This window comes from Vigna unguiculata, chromosome 10, assembly GCF_037176805.1.
Source record: "Vigna unguiculata cultivar grain cowpea cultivar isolate G323 ecotype 2 chromosome 10, ASM3717680v1, whole genome shotgun sequence".
Classification (NCBI taxonomy): Eukaryota; Viridiplantae; Streptophyta; class Magnoliopsida; order Fabales; family Fabaceae; genus Vigna; species Vigna unguiculata.
The window spans coordinates 14,268,166-14,282,382 of NC_140801.1; the positions used below are offsets into that span (position 1 = coordinate 14,268,166).

At 39.4% G+C, this 14,217-nt stretch overlaps 1 protein-coding gene across 1 annotated transcript; it reads left to right on the top strand.

Moving 5' to 3' along the window:
• Positions 1-6,679: 6,679 nt before the first annotated feature.
• Positions 6,680-7,778, top strand: LOC146882188 (uncharacterized). The gene is made up of 3 exons (XM_085667314.1): positions 6,680-6,818; positions 6,922-7,273; positions 7,364-7,778. Exons 1-3 carry the CDS (start codon positions 6,680-6,682, stop codon positions 7,776-7,778), a joined length of 906 nt encoding a protein of 301 aa, XP_085523440.1.
• Positions 7,779-14,217: the final 6,439 nt, after the last annotated feature.

The following is a 14,217-nucleotide window of genomic DNA, read 5'->3' on the forward strand; positions in this document are numbered from 1 at the left end:
AAACCCTACCATTTCAATCTCATATCTTCTTTGAATCATACTTTCTATTTTGATCTCTTCACTTCTCATTTTGAAACCCTAATTTTTTTTTTCATAATGTCAGTGATTCCAATTTCGTTTACATTTATTTTTGGTTTCTTCTAACTTAGGTTTTGGTTTTTTTTTTTGTTTGTGTAGATTGTTTTTGGGGTTATTCCTTCACTAACTCTAAGAAGATACATTGATCATGATGAGGATTCTGGATTCCAGTTTCTGATGACACCTTTATCACGACGAGGATATCAGATTCCAATTTCTAATGACAATTAAGCGATCACTTCTTTCTTTTTTTGTATAAAACTATCATGTCTGATAAAATCACTTTTCTCCATCTAGGATGTAATTTTAGTGGGTATGACCTTGATCTGATTGCACCTTAACTTTTAAGAAATGCCAAGATTTCAGGTTTATTTTTGTTTAAATGCATTCTTAATTTCATTGTCCAAGACTTGCATTTTCATAATTTCTTGCAGAAACTGTGGCCATCTTAAGTCATAAGCAAATCATGTGAATTAGTTCTGAATATGGCATTGAGGTAAGTAGAGTCTGAGGAGTAGTTGATAATGCTAACAAAATTTTAAAGGTAATAAAACTAAAAAGCAGATTCCACAGTTTAATTAAATTGATAATGGAATGCCTTTAATATGTTGTATTGTTGATTCAAAGATATAATTATAAGTTTGTTTTCAAAAGAATGGTTGGTGTTTGCTGATTTATTGGCACCATAATACTATTTGAAAATTATTTTTTGTGGCCTGTGTAATCTTTTATTGGTTTCCATTACTCGAGAAAGGTGCTTATTAATTGTAGCAGGAAATTCTTCACTATTAATGGATTTATCTTCATTTGTATATGCACTCCAGACAATAAATTAAAACTAACAAACATGAAGTTGGATTGGTTGTTTAGCCTATAAATCTTACATTTACTCTCTGTTGTTTCTTTATATAGTATCAAGCTTGTGTTTTACTCTAAAGAATATTTCATTCCAACGTTATGTTATTTACATATTTTGATGATTCACACACTAGTGCAGAATTCCCATTTTACCTCGCCTTATATGCCTCGGTTGGCCAAAAACCGAAGCATATAATGGCGCAGTGGCAATTTTGCAATTAGAGCCAAGTTTTAGGCCTCGGTTCTCCAAATACTCGAAGCCAAAGAGCGGTATAGGCCCCGGTTCGCTCAAAACCGGTGCCAAAGAGGGGTATAGGCCTCGGTCCAGTAGGACCCGAAGCCAAAAAGTGGCTGGAAGTCAGGGGTATAGGCCTCGGTCCAAGGAGACCCGGTGCCAAAAGGGGGTCAATTGCTTCAGTTCCTCTAACAACCGAAGCCATAGGGTTTATTTAGGGTTCAAAATTCACAAAGCCTTCTTCCTCCCCGCGCCGCCTCTGCAATTCCACTTTCTCTCTCTCCGCGAAGCCCTTCCTTCACTTTCCCTTTCTTCCTCCTTGAGTGGACGGAGATGGTGACTGAACTGTGGTGGTGCGGTGCAGATGCTATAATGGAGGCGCGCCAGTTTGCTTCGCGGAGGTGTGGCAGTTTCCATGGCTGCTGTTGCGGTGCGAACGTGGTATGGACAACAAACGATGGTTCTGCGTCAATGGTGGATTCGAAACTAGTGCAGCCATGGCTGCTGCGTGAGGAAGAAGAACTCGCGGTGGCCGTTCGCTCCAGCAGCGTTTTCCGGCGTGGTGGCTTGCGCAGAATGGTTCGTGAACGGTGGCGGCACTGCTGCAGCTGCGATGGAGATGCGAACTGCTGCGTGGTGGTGCCACCGCACCTCTACGAACGCCGGAAACACCAACCTGTAGAAGAACCACCTGCAGCAGCGCAACCACAAACCTGCACCCTCATTCTCGTCCATCTTCGCGCGAACCAGCAGCTACAACGAAGCACGCAAACGGAACAGTTGCAACAACCACCATCTTTTCTTCACAGACCATGACGCAGCAACACCACCACGCCCGCCGGAGCAACCGCCATTGCCGTCAGCCGCGTCGTCGCAAAGCCAATGGGTTTGTTGAGAATGGGTTTGTCGATGATGGATGGTTGCTGATGGGTAGTGACGGGGTATATGGCCTCGGTTCTTACCATAACCGAGGCCAAAGGCTCTGCGAAATTTTTAATTAAAAAAAATATTGTTGAATCTATGGTTCCGGTCCCTCGACAACCGAAGCAGAAAAGTGTTTTTACGCCTCGGGTGATAACCGAGGCCAAAAGGCACCCCCTTTTGGCCTCACCCCAATATGCCTCGGTTCTAAAACCGAGGCAGAATGCCAAAAATAACCGGGGCCAAAAGCCCTTATTACACTGGTGACATGTTTTGATTAAACATGTCTTCCATTGTTATTGAGTTTATGATGTTTAATCAAATCACTTTTCTCCATCCAGGATGTAATTTGAGCTTTTATTCTTAATGTCTGTTGAAATTTCATCTGATTGTACCTCCACTTTCAAGAAACCCCAACATTTCAGGTTTACTTAATTCTTATGTAGTTTTTATAGTTACTATTACTTTCCATTCATTACAAAATTTACTTATGATGAAGATAGGTTATCAAAGCTTAAGGTGGTTTACTCAATTTTGTTTTTTTTTTACCTATATTACTCAAATAGCTTGATTTCAAACCAAGCTGCCACTGTTGTCTTAGGTAGTGTTGGAATTCCAGAAAAAAGGAAGCAATTTTATTCAAAAAAGATGGCCACCTACTATTCAATTTAAAAATTTTAAATTGACGTACCTTTCCATGATTTTTAACGTTATGTTTATTTGATTTTATGTAGGTTTTTTTATATCTTATGTTTGCCTTTTGATATGTAGACATCAGGTCAGTTCTTTCCTTTTTCATCTACGTTACAACATTTATGTTACTGTTTGCATTAGGTGAGTTCTTTCCTTTTTCTTCTTTTTCTACTGCTCTCCGCCATATTTCCTTTTCTTGCACAACATTGAGCCATGTGAAAAACAACTTTTAGTTTCTTCTGTGGTCTTCATATGTTTATCAATCACTTTTCCCAAATTTTACTCCATTTGGTTAACCAAAACCACAGTATTGGTATGGTTTTAGTAAATATCTTTACTCATGTCAAAAAACTGCTTTTGCTTTTCCTGATTGTTTCTAAATTTGTGAAATCAAAACCAGAGCATGCGTATGGTGTTATTTTTTATTTATGATCTTGCAATATTTTTTTATTATGTGTTTTTGTTTTGTACAAATACATGTCTCCAGACCTTCTTGCATTCCTTACTATTGTCTAATTTCCCTCATTCCTTACACCATGTCTGTTATCCAAAAACACACCCACTCCTTACAAGAATTGAACCCTAAGAAGGAAAGTTGGAACATCGTTGCAAGAGTGGTAAGGTTATGGTTTGGTGAATATTACACAAAAGGAAAATCTCCATTTTCCATGGAAATTTTTCTTCAAGACAAAGAGGTACCTTCCTAATACTATAAACGCCTTTTATTTTCTTAGTTTTCCTAATTTTTTTACTTTTACACATAAGTTTCAATATGCTTTTATTATTTCATTTATGAAACTGTTTTTGCACGGTGTCCTAATCAAAGAGGATAAGGTTTACACCATTCAATCTTTTAGTGTTTCATGTAATGGTGGTTCTTATAGAACTACAAATCACGCCTATAAGATCAATTTTCAATTTGGAACCAAGGTCAATATGGTTGAAAGTACCTTAGTTCCGAAAACTATAACTTCATACACCCCTTTTTCAAACATCATAGCTGCTGGTTTTGACACAGATTACTTAGTTAGTAAGTATATTTTTGTTTTTTTTTTTCTTTTTCTTTGCGTTTAAATTTTGGTTAATGTTTTTTTTTCTTACTTTTTCCTTTTTCTGTAGATGTCACTGGAATGTTTCCTCGTGTTAGAACAGAGAGAGAGCTAGAAAAAGGTGGGAACAAGACCAAAATGAATGTCATCCTTATTGAAGCTGATGGGTAAGCGGATTTCGTCTGTTTATCTTCTTTACTGATTTTTTTTATGGATTTCATCTGTTTCTCTTTTTATCTGATTTTTAACATGCAATAGTTTGCGATTGGAGTGTACTTTATTTGGTCAATATGTTGATATGTTAAATGCATTTCTGGCCTCTGGAGAGGATCAACATGTTGTCATTGCTTTAAATTATTGCAAAGTGAAGACCATCCAAGGTAACTAACTTTAATTGATTATTGCAGTTGTATTAATTTTTTAAATTGTTTTTGACATGTTGTGTTTAGTAGATAAAGTTTCTATTCAAAACTATATGAATTGTACCAAGATAATTTTTAACTGTGATGGTGAAGATGCAACGAAGTTGAAAAAAATGTAAGTATATATACATAAGATATATATTTGTTTATAGATAGATATACACACACACACACACACACATATATATATATATATATATATATATTTATATATGTATATTTATAGATAGATATATGTATATCAACATTTTTTGAGTGTACGATGTGGGATAGTACTGAATCTCCTTCTCAACCTCTTACCCAACGTTGTCTGTCTTCTAAAGTTAGCTTAGAAGATGATTTCATTAAGTTGCATCCTAGGAGTTCAATTGAAGGTCTCAAAGATTTTTAACAGGTTCAAATATTTGTCTCTATGTTGCACATAAATATTTTTTGTTAATTACCGTTCATATTTTTATTCATATTGTTTCATTATTTATTTTTCAAGAAAGTACTTTTGTAGTAAAGGCTACTATCAAACATGTGCTAGATCATGATGATTGGTGGTATACAGCATGTATCTGCAACAAAGTAGTTTATCCTCATTCCAAAATGTTTTCTTTGTGAAAAGTGTAACAAACATGTCATTAAGGTTACACTTAGGTAATATTATTAATCGTCAGAATTAAGAGTTTATGAATATAATATTATAAAAACTTAATAATGTTCATTATGTCTTTAATGTTTTTTTTAGGTATAAACTTAAACTTCGTGTAATTGATGCTACAGATTCTACAACTTTTGTTGTATTTGATCGTGATGCAAGTGCAATGTTGAAGAAATCATGCTCTGATATTCTTGACTTATAAGACAAGGTTAAGTTTCATATGTAATCATTTCTTCTTATATTGTTGATATTTAACTTAAATGTTGTTTGATTTTCAAATTAATTCACAATCAATATTTTCCTATTCTATATTGGGTACTTCTTTTCCAATTATTTAAATCATTATTGTTATCTACAATAATTCTTTTTCATTAAGTTACATCATTTATATTTATACTTTTTTTAATAGAACACTATTGTTGTAGACTTGCCTAAACAGTTTGAAGTCCTAATTGATAAGACCTATCTGTTTAAAGTTGAGTGCAAGAATGATTATAATAGCAAATTTGAACAATCATTCAGAGTTAAAAAAGTTTGCATGGATGAAAAAGTAATTGAAAGCTTTACTGATGTTGAAGTAAAGTCTTTGGTAAGATCTTATTTATTTCTTTTTACGTCTTATCCTATATTTTTCTTTAATTGTAATATTATTTTTATTGGATAAAATTTTTAGGATCTATACTCTACAAATGAAGAAGAAAGCAAAGTAAATGAGCGAACAAATCAAATCTCATCTGATTCCATTGCAGAGGTAGTTGAAGATTACAATTTAACTTATTTGGTAAAGCTTTGTATATGTTAATTTTTTGAAGTTTATTTTTAGGATTTGCTGATCAAATTCACAAAAGAATCAAATGATGTTGAGACTCTAAGTGATCATTTGAAAACTATAGTATCAAGCCATGTTTCTGCACAAGAATCGTTGAATAATAAAGTTGTAATTGTTGTTGAAATTGATCAATTAACCCGCAAAGAATCATCTCATCTGGACAATCTTGACTTGGCTACTCAACTACCTATCCCAACACTTAAAAGACATCTAACCAAGTCTAAATCTTGTTTTTCCTGTGTGCCAATGCCATGGCACCTCAGCATAGGAACTCTCAGCCTTCTCAGGGCGACACACCAGATATCGCCAGGACGATAGAAGCGATGGTGGCTGCTATGACACAACAAAGTACAATGATGATGCAACAACATGAAGCATCAATGCAGTAGTAGGCGGCATCGCTTGAACAATAACAACTGGTAATGTAACAGATGGAGGCTGCTAGGGTGGCTGTTGAGGACGCTGACAAACAACACATGAAGGCCCTTCGTTAGTTGGAGGAAAATAGGACCACTGCCCCTGTCCACGGTCCTAAACCAAAACCTCTCCATCGTGAATGGAGTTTTAAAGACTTTCTGAAGCACCATCCGACTAAGTTTAATGGGAAGACCAGTCTAGATGTCGTAGATCAGTGGTTGAAGGACATTGAGAGAATCTTTGATGCTAAGATGTGCCCCGAGGAGAGTAGGCTGGCCTTCGCGGTGTACGTGCTCACGGGTGAGGCTGAGCACTAGTGGATCAGTATGAAGTCCATCATGGAGGAGAGGAAGGAACCAGTTACTTAGGAGGTCTTTAGCAGAAAGTTCTCTATGAGTACTTCCCCGACAACGTCAAATATGCTCAAGAGGTGGAGTTCTTGCAGTTGACTCAAGGAAGCAAATTTGTGGCTGAGTATGCAGAAAAATTCAAGCATCTTAGGCGTTTCTACACCAAGCCACTGGATGAAGAATGGCGATTCAGGAAATTCGAGAACGGCCTCCGTGGAGATCTTTGGCTGATGGTGGCCCCACTATCCAGCAAGGACTTTGCAGCCTTGGTGGAGAAGATGAAAGCGAAGGTGGAAACTCAGCACCCACACCAACAAAGAGTGGGAGGACCATCTAGGTCCAGGCATAAGCATGAGAAGAGGAGGAAACCCTATACTAGGCCCCATTCAGTCTTAAGGGTCTAGGGAGTTTTCTTCCCAATAGGGCAGGATTCAGTGCTACTGGTGTGGGGGACCGTACAAGAGGAATGTTTTCCCCAGCTTGCAGGCTTCAAGAAGTGCAACAAATGTGGCAAGGAAGGCCACTTCGGCAGGGATTTCCCTACCCTCGCGAGGACAACGACGCGTACCCTAGTTTCGGCCCCAGCCCAGAACCAGCAGAGAAGGGGGCGCAACAGGCCTCAAGCATCGGGCATAGTGTACGCCATGACTAGAGCGGAGGCAGCATGCTCAGGTAAGCTGGTCATGGGTCATTGTGTGATTGCTGGTAAATCTGCATGTGTATTGTATGACTCTGGAGCGACACACACATTTGTGTCTGAAACTTGTGTGCAAAGGTGAGGTCTGCCGGTTTGTGAACTGCAATGTGACCTTTTGGTATCTACTCCGGCATCGGGTTTGGTCAGGACATCGTCCTTGTGTACTAGGTGTCCAGTGGAAGTAGAAGGATGCAGGTACAAAGTGAATTTGATCTGCCTACCTCTACAGCAGTTGGAAGTGATCGTAGGAATGGATTGGCTCTCTGCTAATCGCATCCTTATAGACTGCCAAGAGAAGAAGTTGTTATTTCCCAACTTAGGGGAACCTGAGTTGTTATCATCTCACAGGGTTATGAAGGAGCTACAGGGCGGTGCTCAGTGTTTCATGATCTTCACATACCTAGAGGTGAAGGCAGAGGAGATGAAGTCTGTTATATCGGTGGTACAAGAATTTGAGGACGTGTTCCCAGATGAAGTACCGGGGTTACCTCATAGTAGAGAAGTGGAGTTCTCGATTGACTTGGTACCTGGAACCGGGCCAGTGTCATGGCTCCGTACCGTATGGCTCCAGCAGAGTTGGTAGAGCTCAAGAAGCAGATAGAGGAGTTGTTGGGAAAGTAGTTCATACGACCCAGCACTTCGCCTTGGGGAGCACCAGTACTGTTGGTGAAGAAGAAAGATAGGAGTTCACGTCTATATGTTGACTACCGGCAGCTGAACAAGATGACCATCAAGAATAAGTATCCTCTTTTGAGAATAGATGACTTGATGGATCAGTTACATGTATCCTCAGTATTTTTGAAGATTGACTTGCAGTCGGGATATCATCAGATATTGGTGAAGGGTGATGATGTGCAGAAGACGACCTTCAAGTCCCAGTATGGACACTACGACTATGTAGTTATGTTATTTGGTGTGACCAATGCTCCGACGGTGTTCATGGACTACATGAACAGAATTTTCAGGCCCTTCTTGGATAAGTTTGTCGTGGTCTTCATAGACGACATTCTCATCTATTCCAAAACTCAGCAGGAACATACCGAGCACCTGAGACTAGTGCTTAGGGTGCTTAGGGAGAAATAGCTATATGCCAAATTGTCTAAGTGCGAATTCTGGATGAACGAGGTACAATTCTTGGGCCATGTGATATTTGTAGGCCTACAACACTTCCACTAATTCTTCTGGCAATCGACCCTTGGCGTTGTCCAACCGTTTGCATAGTTCTACTAGTATGACTTTGTTTGCTACCCCGGCCTGTCCATTGGTCTGTGGGTGTTCAACAAAGCTGGTTACATGTTTGATGCCTAGGCCAGTATAGAATTTAGCGAGGTCTTTGTCTATGAATTATCGGCCATTGTCGGTGTTGATCGTATGTGGGATGCCATATCGACATATAATATCTTTCTAGATGAATTGTTGCACCTGTTGGGCTATAATGGTGGCTAATGGTTTGGCATCTATCCACTTGGTGAAGTAGTCGATGGCTACTATAAGGAATTTTACTTGGCCTTTCCTTGGGAAAAAGGGTCGAGAATATCCATTCCCCACTTTGCGAAGGGCCACGGAGATAGTATAGAATGAAATTGTTCTTGTTTTGGATGGATGAGGTTACCATGTTTCTGGCAGGGTATACATTTTTTGAGAAAAGTGTGGCAATCGGCCTCCATGGTCGGCCAGATGTAGCCGGCACGGAGGATTCTGGTAGTCATGGTGCGTGCATCGGAGTGATAGCTGCATATGCCTTCGTGTAACTCTTTAATGATGTGATGGGCTTGTTTGACCGTGACACATTTGAGAAGCAGTTGGTCATATCCTCTCTTGTATAAGTCATCGCCTATGATTGTGTACCTGGCGGCGGGGGTTTACCAGTTCGGAGGTACTGGATGTAAAGGAGTTGTCCAGTTGTTGGCTTGGTGTTGGGTTAGGGTATGACAAGTGTTTGTTGTCGAAGGGGCGGATAGTGTTTGCTATAAGAGGGATTGATGTCGGCTTTTTAGCTTGGTGCTAGCCAGTTTGGATAATATGTCGGTTTTGACCTTTTCGGGACAAGGGATGTGTTGTATGGAGACTCATTGAAAAGCAGACTGTATAACATTTCAGACCACGTGATAGTATTGTAGGAGGGTGGGGTCTTTGATCTAGAATTCGTCATTTAAATGTCCCACTGTGAGTTTAGAATCGATTTTGCACGTGAGCGTTTTGAAGCCGACTTCGCGAACGAGGGATAGGTCGGCGAGGATGGCTTCGTACTCGACTTGGTTGTTGGATGATTTGAAGGTGAAGTGAAGGTATTTTTCGATGAGGATGTCGTTGGGGCTTTCCAAGACGATACCAACACCTGCTCCTTTTGGGTTTGAAGAACCATTGACGTACAATGTCCATTGGTCCTCTTCAGTGGTTTGTTGTAGATCGTTGACGAAGTCTAGGAGACATTGAGCTTTGATGGGGCCGTGGGGTTCATAACGGATGTTAAACTCGGATAATTCTATAGCCCAAGTGATGAGTGCGTATTTTTGCCCTAATGTTTAATTCTGGGTATTTAATTGAATTTGTGTGCGTAAAGATTGATTTAATTGGAATTTCCTATAATTGGGTTTATTGAGCATGAGATACAAAAACATGTTAAAAGTAGATTTTTAGTTCCATAAGTGTTCTTTGGATATTTTGAGGTGTGTTAGTGTAGTTGCAGCTAAGTTGAGCTCATGGAGGTGTGGAAATAAATTGATTAAAGTTTCATGACACCTAAAAGATAAATCCAAGAATAAGAAATTATCAAAAGCACAAAAATTCAAGCCAAGTATTGTATGAAGACGACAAGAAAAATTTGAAAAAGTAAAGAAGTTTTGCTAAACCAAGAAGAGATAAACAAAAAAATTGGACCTTGCGGTTTTCTTTATCTTTATGATAGAAGATAATTTGAGGAAAATATATCTTTAGATATGTTATTTGATATTTTTAAATAATTATCTTATTTAATTATATCATAAAATATTAAAAGATAATAACTACCAAATCTTTCTAAATATGACAAGATCTTCTTGAATCTTTTTAGTTCCACAACAAATAAATATATCTTGAAGATATTGGATTATTTAGAAGATAATTTAAGGAGATTGCAAAGGGTTGATTTGGAAAATTAATACAAATACAAATTGGTGATATTTTATGATATATATTTAATTAATTAATTAATTTAATTATATTGGATATTGATATTATCAGCCAATTATATTTGTCAAATAGTTTATATCTCTCCAAATATTTTTAAATATTTATCTTTATGTTTATTTTAAAATATATTTGAGAGATTTTAGCAACAGAAAAGCCCAGTCCAATTCCTATATAAAGAGACCAAGGGAGAAGTAGAAAGGAAAAGCTCGGGACTTCGAAGTTTAGGAACCCTTAGGGGGGCCTAATTTTGTTTCCTTTCTCTCTCTCTCTCTCTCTCCATTCTTCTATTATTTTATTTTATTTTCCATTCCATGGAAGGCTAAGCTTCAAGGGTTAGTTCCACTGTAATTTCTTAATTGGATTCTGAGGTTTGAATAAATTTGTTTGTTCTTCTGAATCTTGTTGTGATTTATTTTCATCTATGTCTTTTGGTTCTTAATTTAGTAAAATTAATGAATTTTACATTGTTTCAAGTTAGCACGGTGTGAAATCTACATAACATAACGATCATATGAATCAAAGGGTTTTTAAATTTTAATTGAGAAGTTACTTTGATTATTTTTAGAAACTTTCATATGATTGCATGAGTTTTTGCTAATAATTGAGAAGTTACTTTGATTAAAGGTGAAAACTTATATTAGAATTAATCAAGAAGTTACTTTGGTTAATTATCCTTTTACTAGATATAAGAGGTAAAAGAATGGACATGATTAGAATTATTAATATTTAGTTAAGAAATTACTTTGGTTAAATTTACTAAGATTAATCTACAAAGTTCTTGCTTTTGATTGAGAAGTTACTTTGGTTGAAAGTAAGGACGCCAAGAAATTAATTGAGAAGTTACATTGATTAATTTGAAGTCTTAAACAAGAAATCAATAACAATAAGCTTTAGGAAACCAATGATGAATCCTATTTTGGAAAACTAGTGGAATCGACCTATTTTTCTTTATTATTATTTTTTATCTTATTTTATCTTTATCCATTTTTATTTCATTCTTTCAAATACTATTTTATTTGACTAACCATTTTGTATAGATTTTATAAGAACTAACATGTTAAAAATCAATTTTGCGTTCGTTGGGAGACGACTTTGGGTTACGATACTGTCACCTGCTCCTTTCGAGTTTGAAGAATCATCAACGTACAGTGTCCATTCGTCCTCTTTAAGGGTTTGTTGCAGATCGTTGACGAAGTCTAGGAGACATTGAGCTTTGATAAGGTCGGGGGTTCGTAACGAATGTTAAACTCGGATAACTCTACGGCCCATAACGACATGGGGCCGACAAGGTCTGGCTTTTGAAGTATCTTCTGGATGGGGTATTCGATTTTGATGATTATGTTGTGGTTTTGAAAATAGGGACATAGGCGTCGCACTGCATGTACTAGGGACAAGGCTAATTTCTCCACCATTTGGTATCTGGTTTTAGGATCTTGCAAGGTTCGGCTGACGAAGTACACAGGGTGTTGAGTGCCATCGACCTCTTGGACTAGCGCGGTGCTTATAGTGTAATCTATGGCGGTGATGTAAATGAGTAAGGGTTGATGAGTGTCCAGCTTATGGAGGATGGGTGGTGAGGTTAGGGTGTTTTTGAGTTTTTGGAAAACGTGTTCACATTCGTCGTTCCATGAGAACTTTGCTGATTTATTGAGTAGTTGAATAATGGGTTGGGCTTGTTCGGCCAATTTGGGGAGGAAACGAGAGATAGCGGTTAGTCGGCCAATGAGGCGTTGCACTTCTTTGACATTGTTGGGGCTTTGCATCTCAATGATTGCATTGCATTTCTCGGGATTAGCTTTGATGTCGCGTTGTATTAACATGAAACCGAGGAATTTACCACGGTCAACGTCGAAGATGCACTTTTTGGTGTTAAGGCAGAGGTTGTATTTTCGTAATGCGGAGAAGACGGTGGACAAGTCTTGAGCGTGCTAGTGATGACTTGGGGATTTGACGACCATATCGTCAATGTATACCTCGACACATTTGCCCATTCTGTGGCTGAAGACCTTATCCATTAATTGCTAGTACGTTGCTCTTGCGTTTTTGAGACCGAATGGCATAACTTTACACAGTAGTTGGCGTCGTCTGTAATAAATGTTGTTTTGGTCATGTCAGATGCGGCCATTGGAATCTGGTTGTAACTAGAGTATGCATCCAAAAAACTAAGAACATTGTTACCGGCTGCACCGTCAACTAACTGGTCGATGTTAGGTAAGGGCTAGGTGTCCCTAGGACAGGCCTTATTGAGATCCATGTAATCGACTCACATTCTCAATTTGTCGTTAGCTTTCTTGACCAATACTTCATTGGAGAGCCAGGAGGTGTAATGGGCTTCTTCGATAAACCCTGCGTTGAGCAACTTGTCGGCTTCAATCTTCGCTACTAATCGGCGTTCATCACCGAGCTTGTGTTTCTTCTAGGAGACATACCTAGCATCCTTGTAAATGGAGAGTTTATGGGATGCGACTTCAGGGTCAACGATGGGCAAGGTAGAGGTGGACCAAGCAAAGAGGTCAGTATTGCTGATGAGGGTAGGCGTAAGGATTTCGCGTTGCTCGGGTTGTAAGCCAGTGCCCAGTTTGATGGTGCGTGCATTGGGGAGTTCCAATGGTGTAGTTCCATCGACCGGCTCGAGGCGGGCATCCTGGCCTACTTTGGGGTCCAAATCATCTCCAAATAAGTCTATGTCAGAGCCGGGTGGACACTCAATATGATTGAGAATGGGAAGTTGTGGCCGTAAGCTGACCATGTACCATTCACGCGCAAGCTGTTGGTCGTTGTGGATGGTGACGATATCGCCGGATGGGGATGGAAATTTCATGGCCAGATGAGGTGTGAATACCACTGCGCCGAGAGTGTTGAGGGGTGGCCAGCCGAGAAGGACATTGTAAGATGTAGGCACGTCGATAACAAAGAAGCGGATGGGGATGGTCTTGGTTTGAGCGTCGTCACGAAAGACGGTGTGGAGGTAGATGTAGCCGCGGGTGGAGACTTTTTCCCCTAAGAAACCATATATGGGTTCATCATACGGAACCATAGTGGTAGTGGGAAGTTGTAGTTTTTCGTATGTTGCCCGATATAGGATGTCAACTAAGCTACCTTGATCAATGAGGACCTTCTTGACGACATAATTTTCTAACTGCACCGTGATAACCATGAGGTCATCTTGTTAGTGATCGAGGCCATGGAAATCTTCGTCTATGAAGGTTGTGGGGGGTATGCGGCGTCTGTGGTGGGAATGGGTGTTGTGGTTGATGGATTGTAGATGGCAGAGATGTCTCTTTCAGGCTGATGAGGTGGATCCCCCACTAGCGAAGCCACTAGAGATGGTGTTAATGGTGTCACGTAGTGGGGGGTTGGTCGAGGCGATATCAATGCGAGCAGGTTGGGGGTCGTGGTTGGTAGGTTGGCTAGGACGTTTGTCGTGGCGAGAATCGTGGGGAGGTTGTCGGTGGTCAAAAACGTGGAAGGTGATCTGATCATGGAGGGTGGTCGTCTCTACGGATGAAGCGGCGAAAGTGGCGAGCACGAACCAATTCTTCAATCTAGCCTTGGAGTGCTTTGCATTTCTCTATGGTGTGGTCGTTGTTTCGACTTGGGGGAGTGGTCGTCTTGCGTTGTGGTGGTATGAGGTCGGCCTGCAGGGCTTCGTCAAGGAGACGGGATCGAGGAACATTTAGGGGTGCGTATCTGGTGAAACGGTAGAGGGTGTATAGTTGTTGCAAAATTTGGAATGGAGAGTTTGCATCTCTTCCATGCAGATATAGTCCGCGGCGTAGAGCTTCAATTCTTGCATGGAGGCGGGTGGGTGAAGATAGACGTTGTTGGCGAAGGGTTCGGGTTTGAGAGTG

Bases quoted from the DNA above. Each gene is read 5' to 3' on its own strand.
- LOC146882188 (XM_085667314.1), top strand. From the start codon at position 6,680: ATGGCGATTCAGGAAATTCGAGAACGGCCTCCGTGGAGATCTTTGGCT. The intron at 6,819-6,921 runs GTGGGAGGACCA...TCTTCCCAATAG, and splicing joins AGCACCCACACCAACAAAGA to GGCAGGATTCAGTGCTACTG. The intron at 7,274-7,363 runs GTGAGGTCTGCC...CTTGTGTACTAG, and splicing joins TCTGAAACTTGTGTGCAAAG to GTGTCCAGTGGAAGTAGAAG.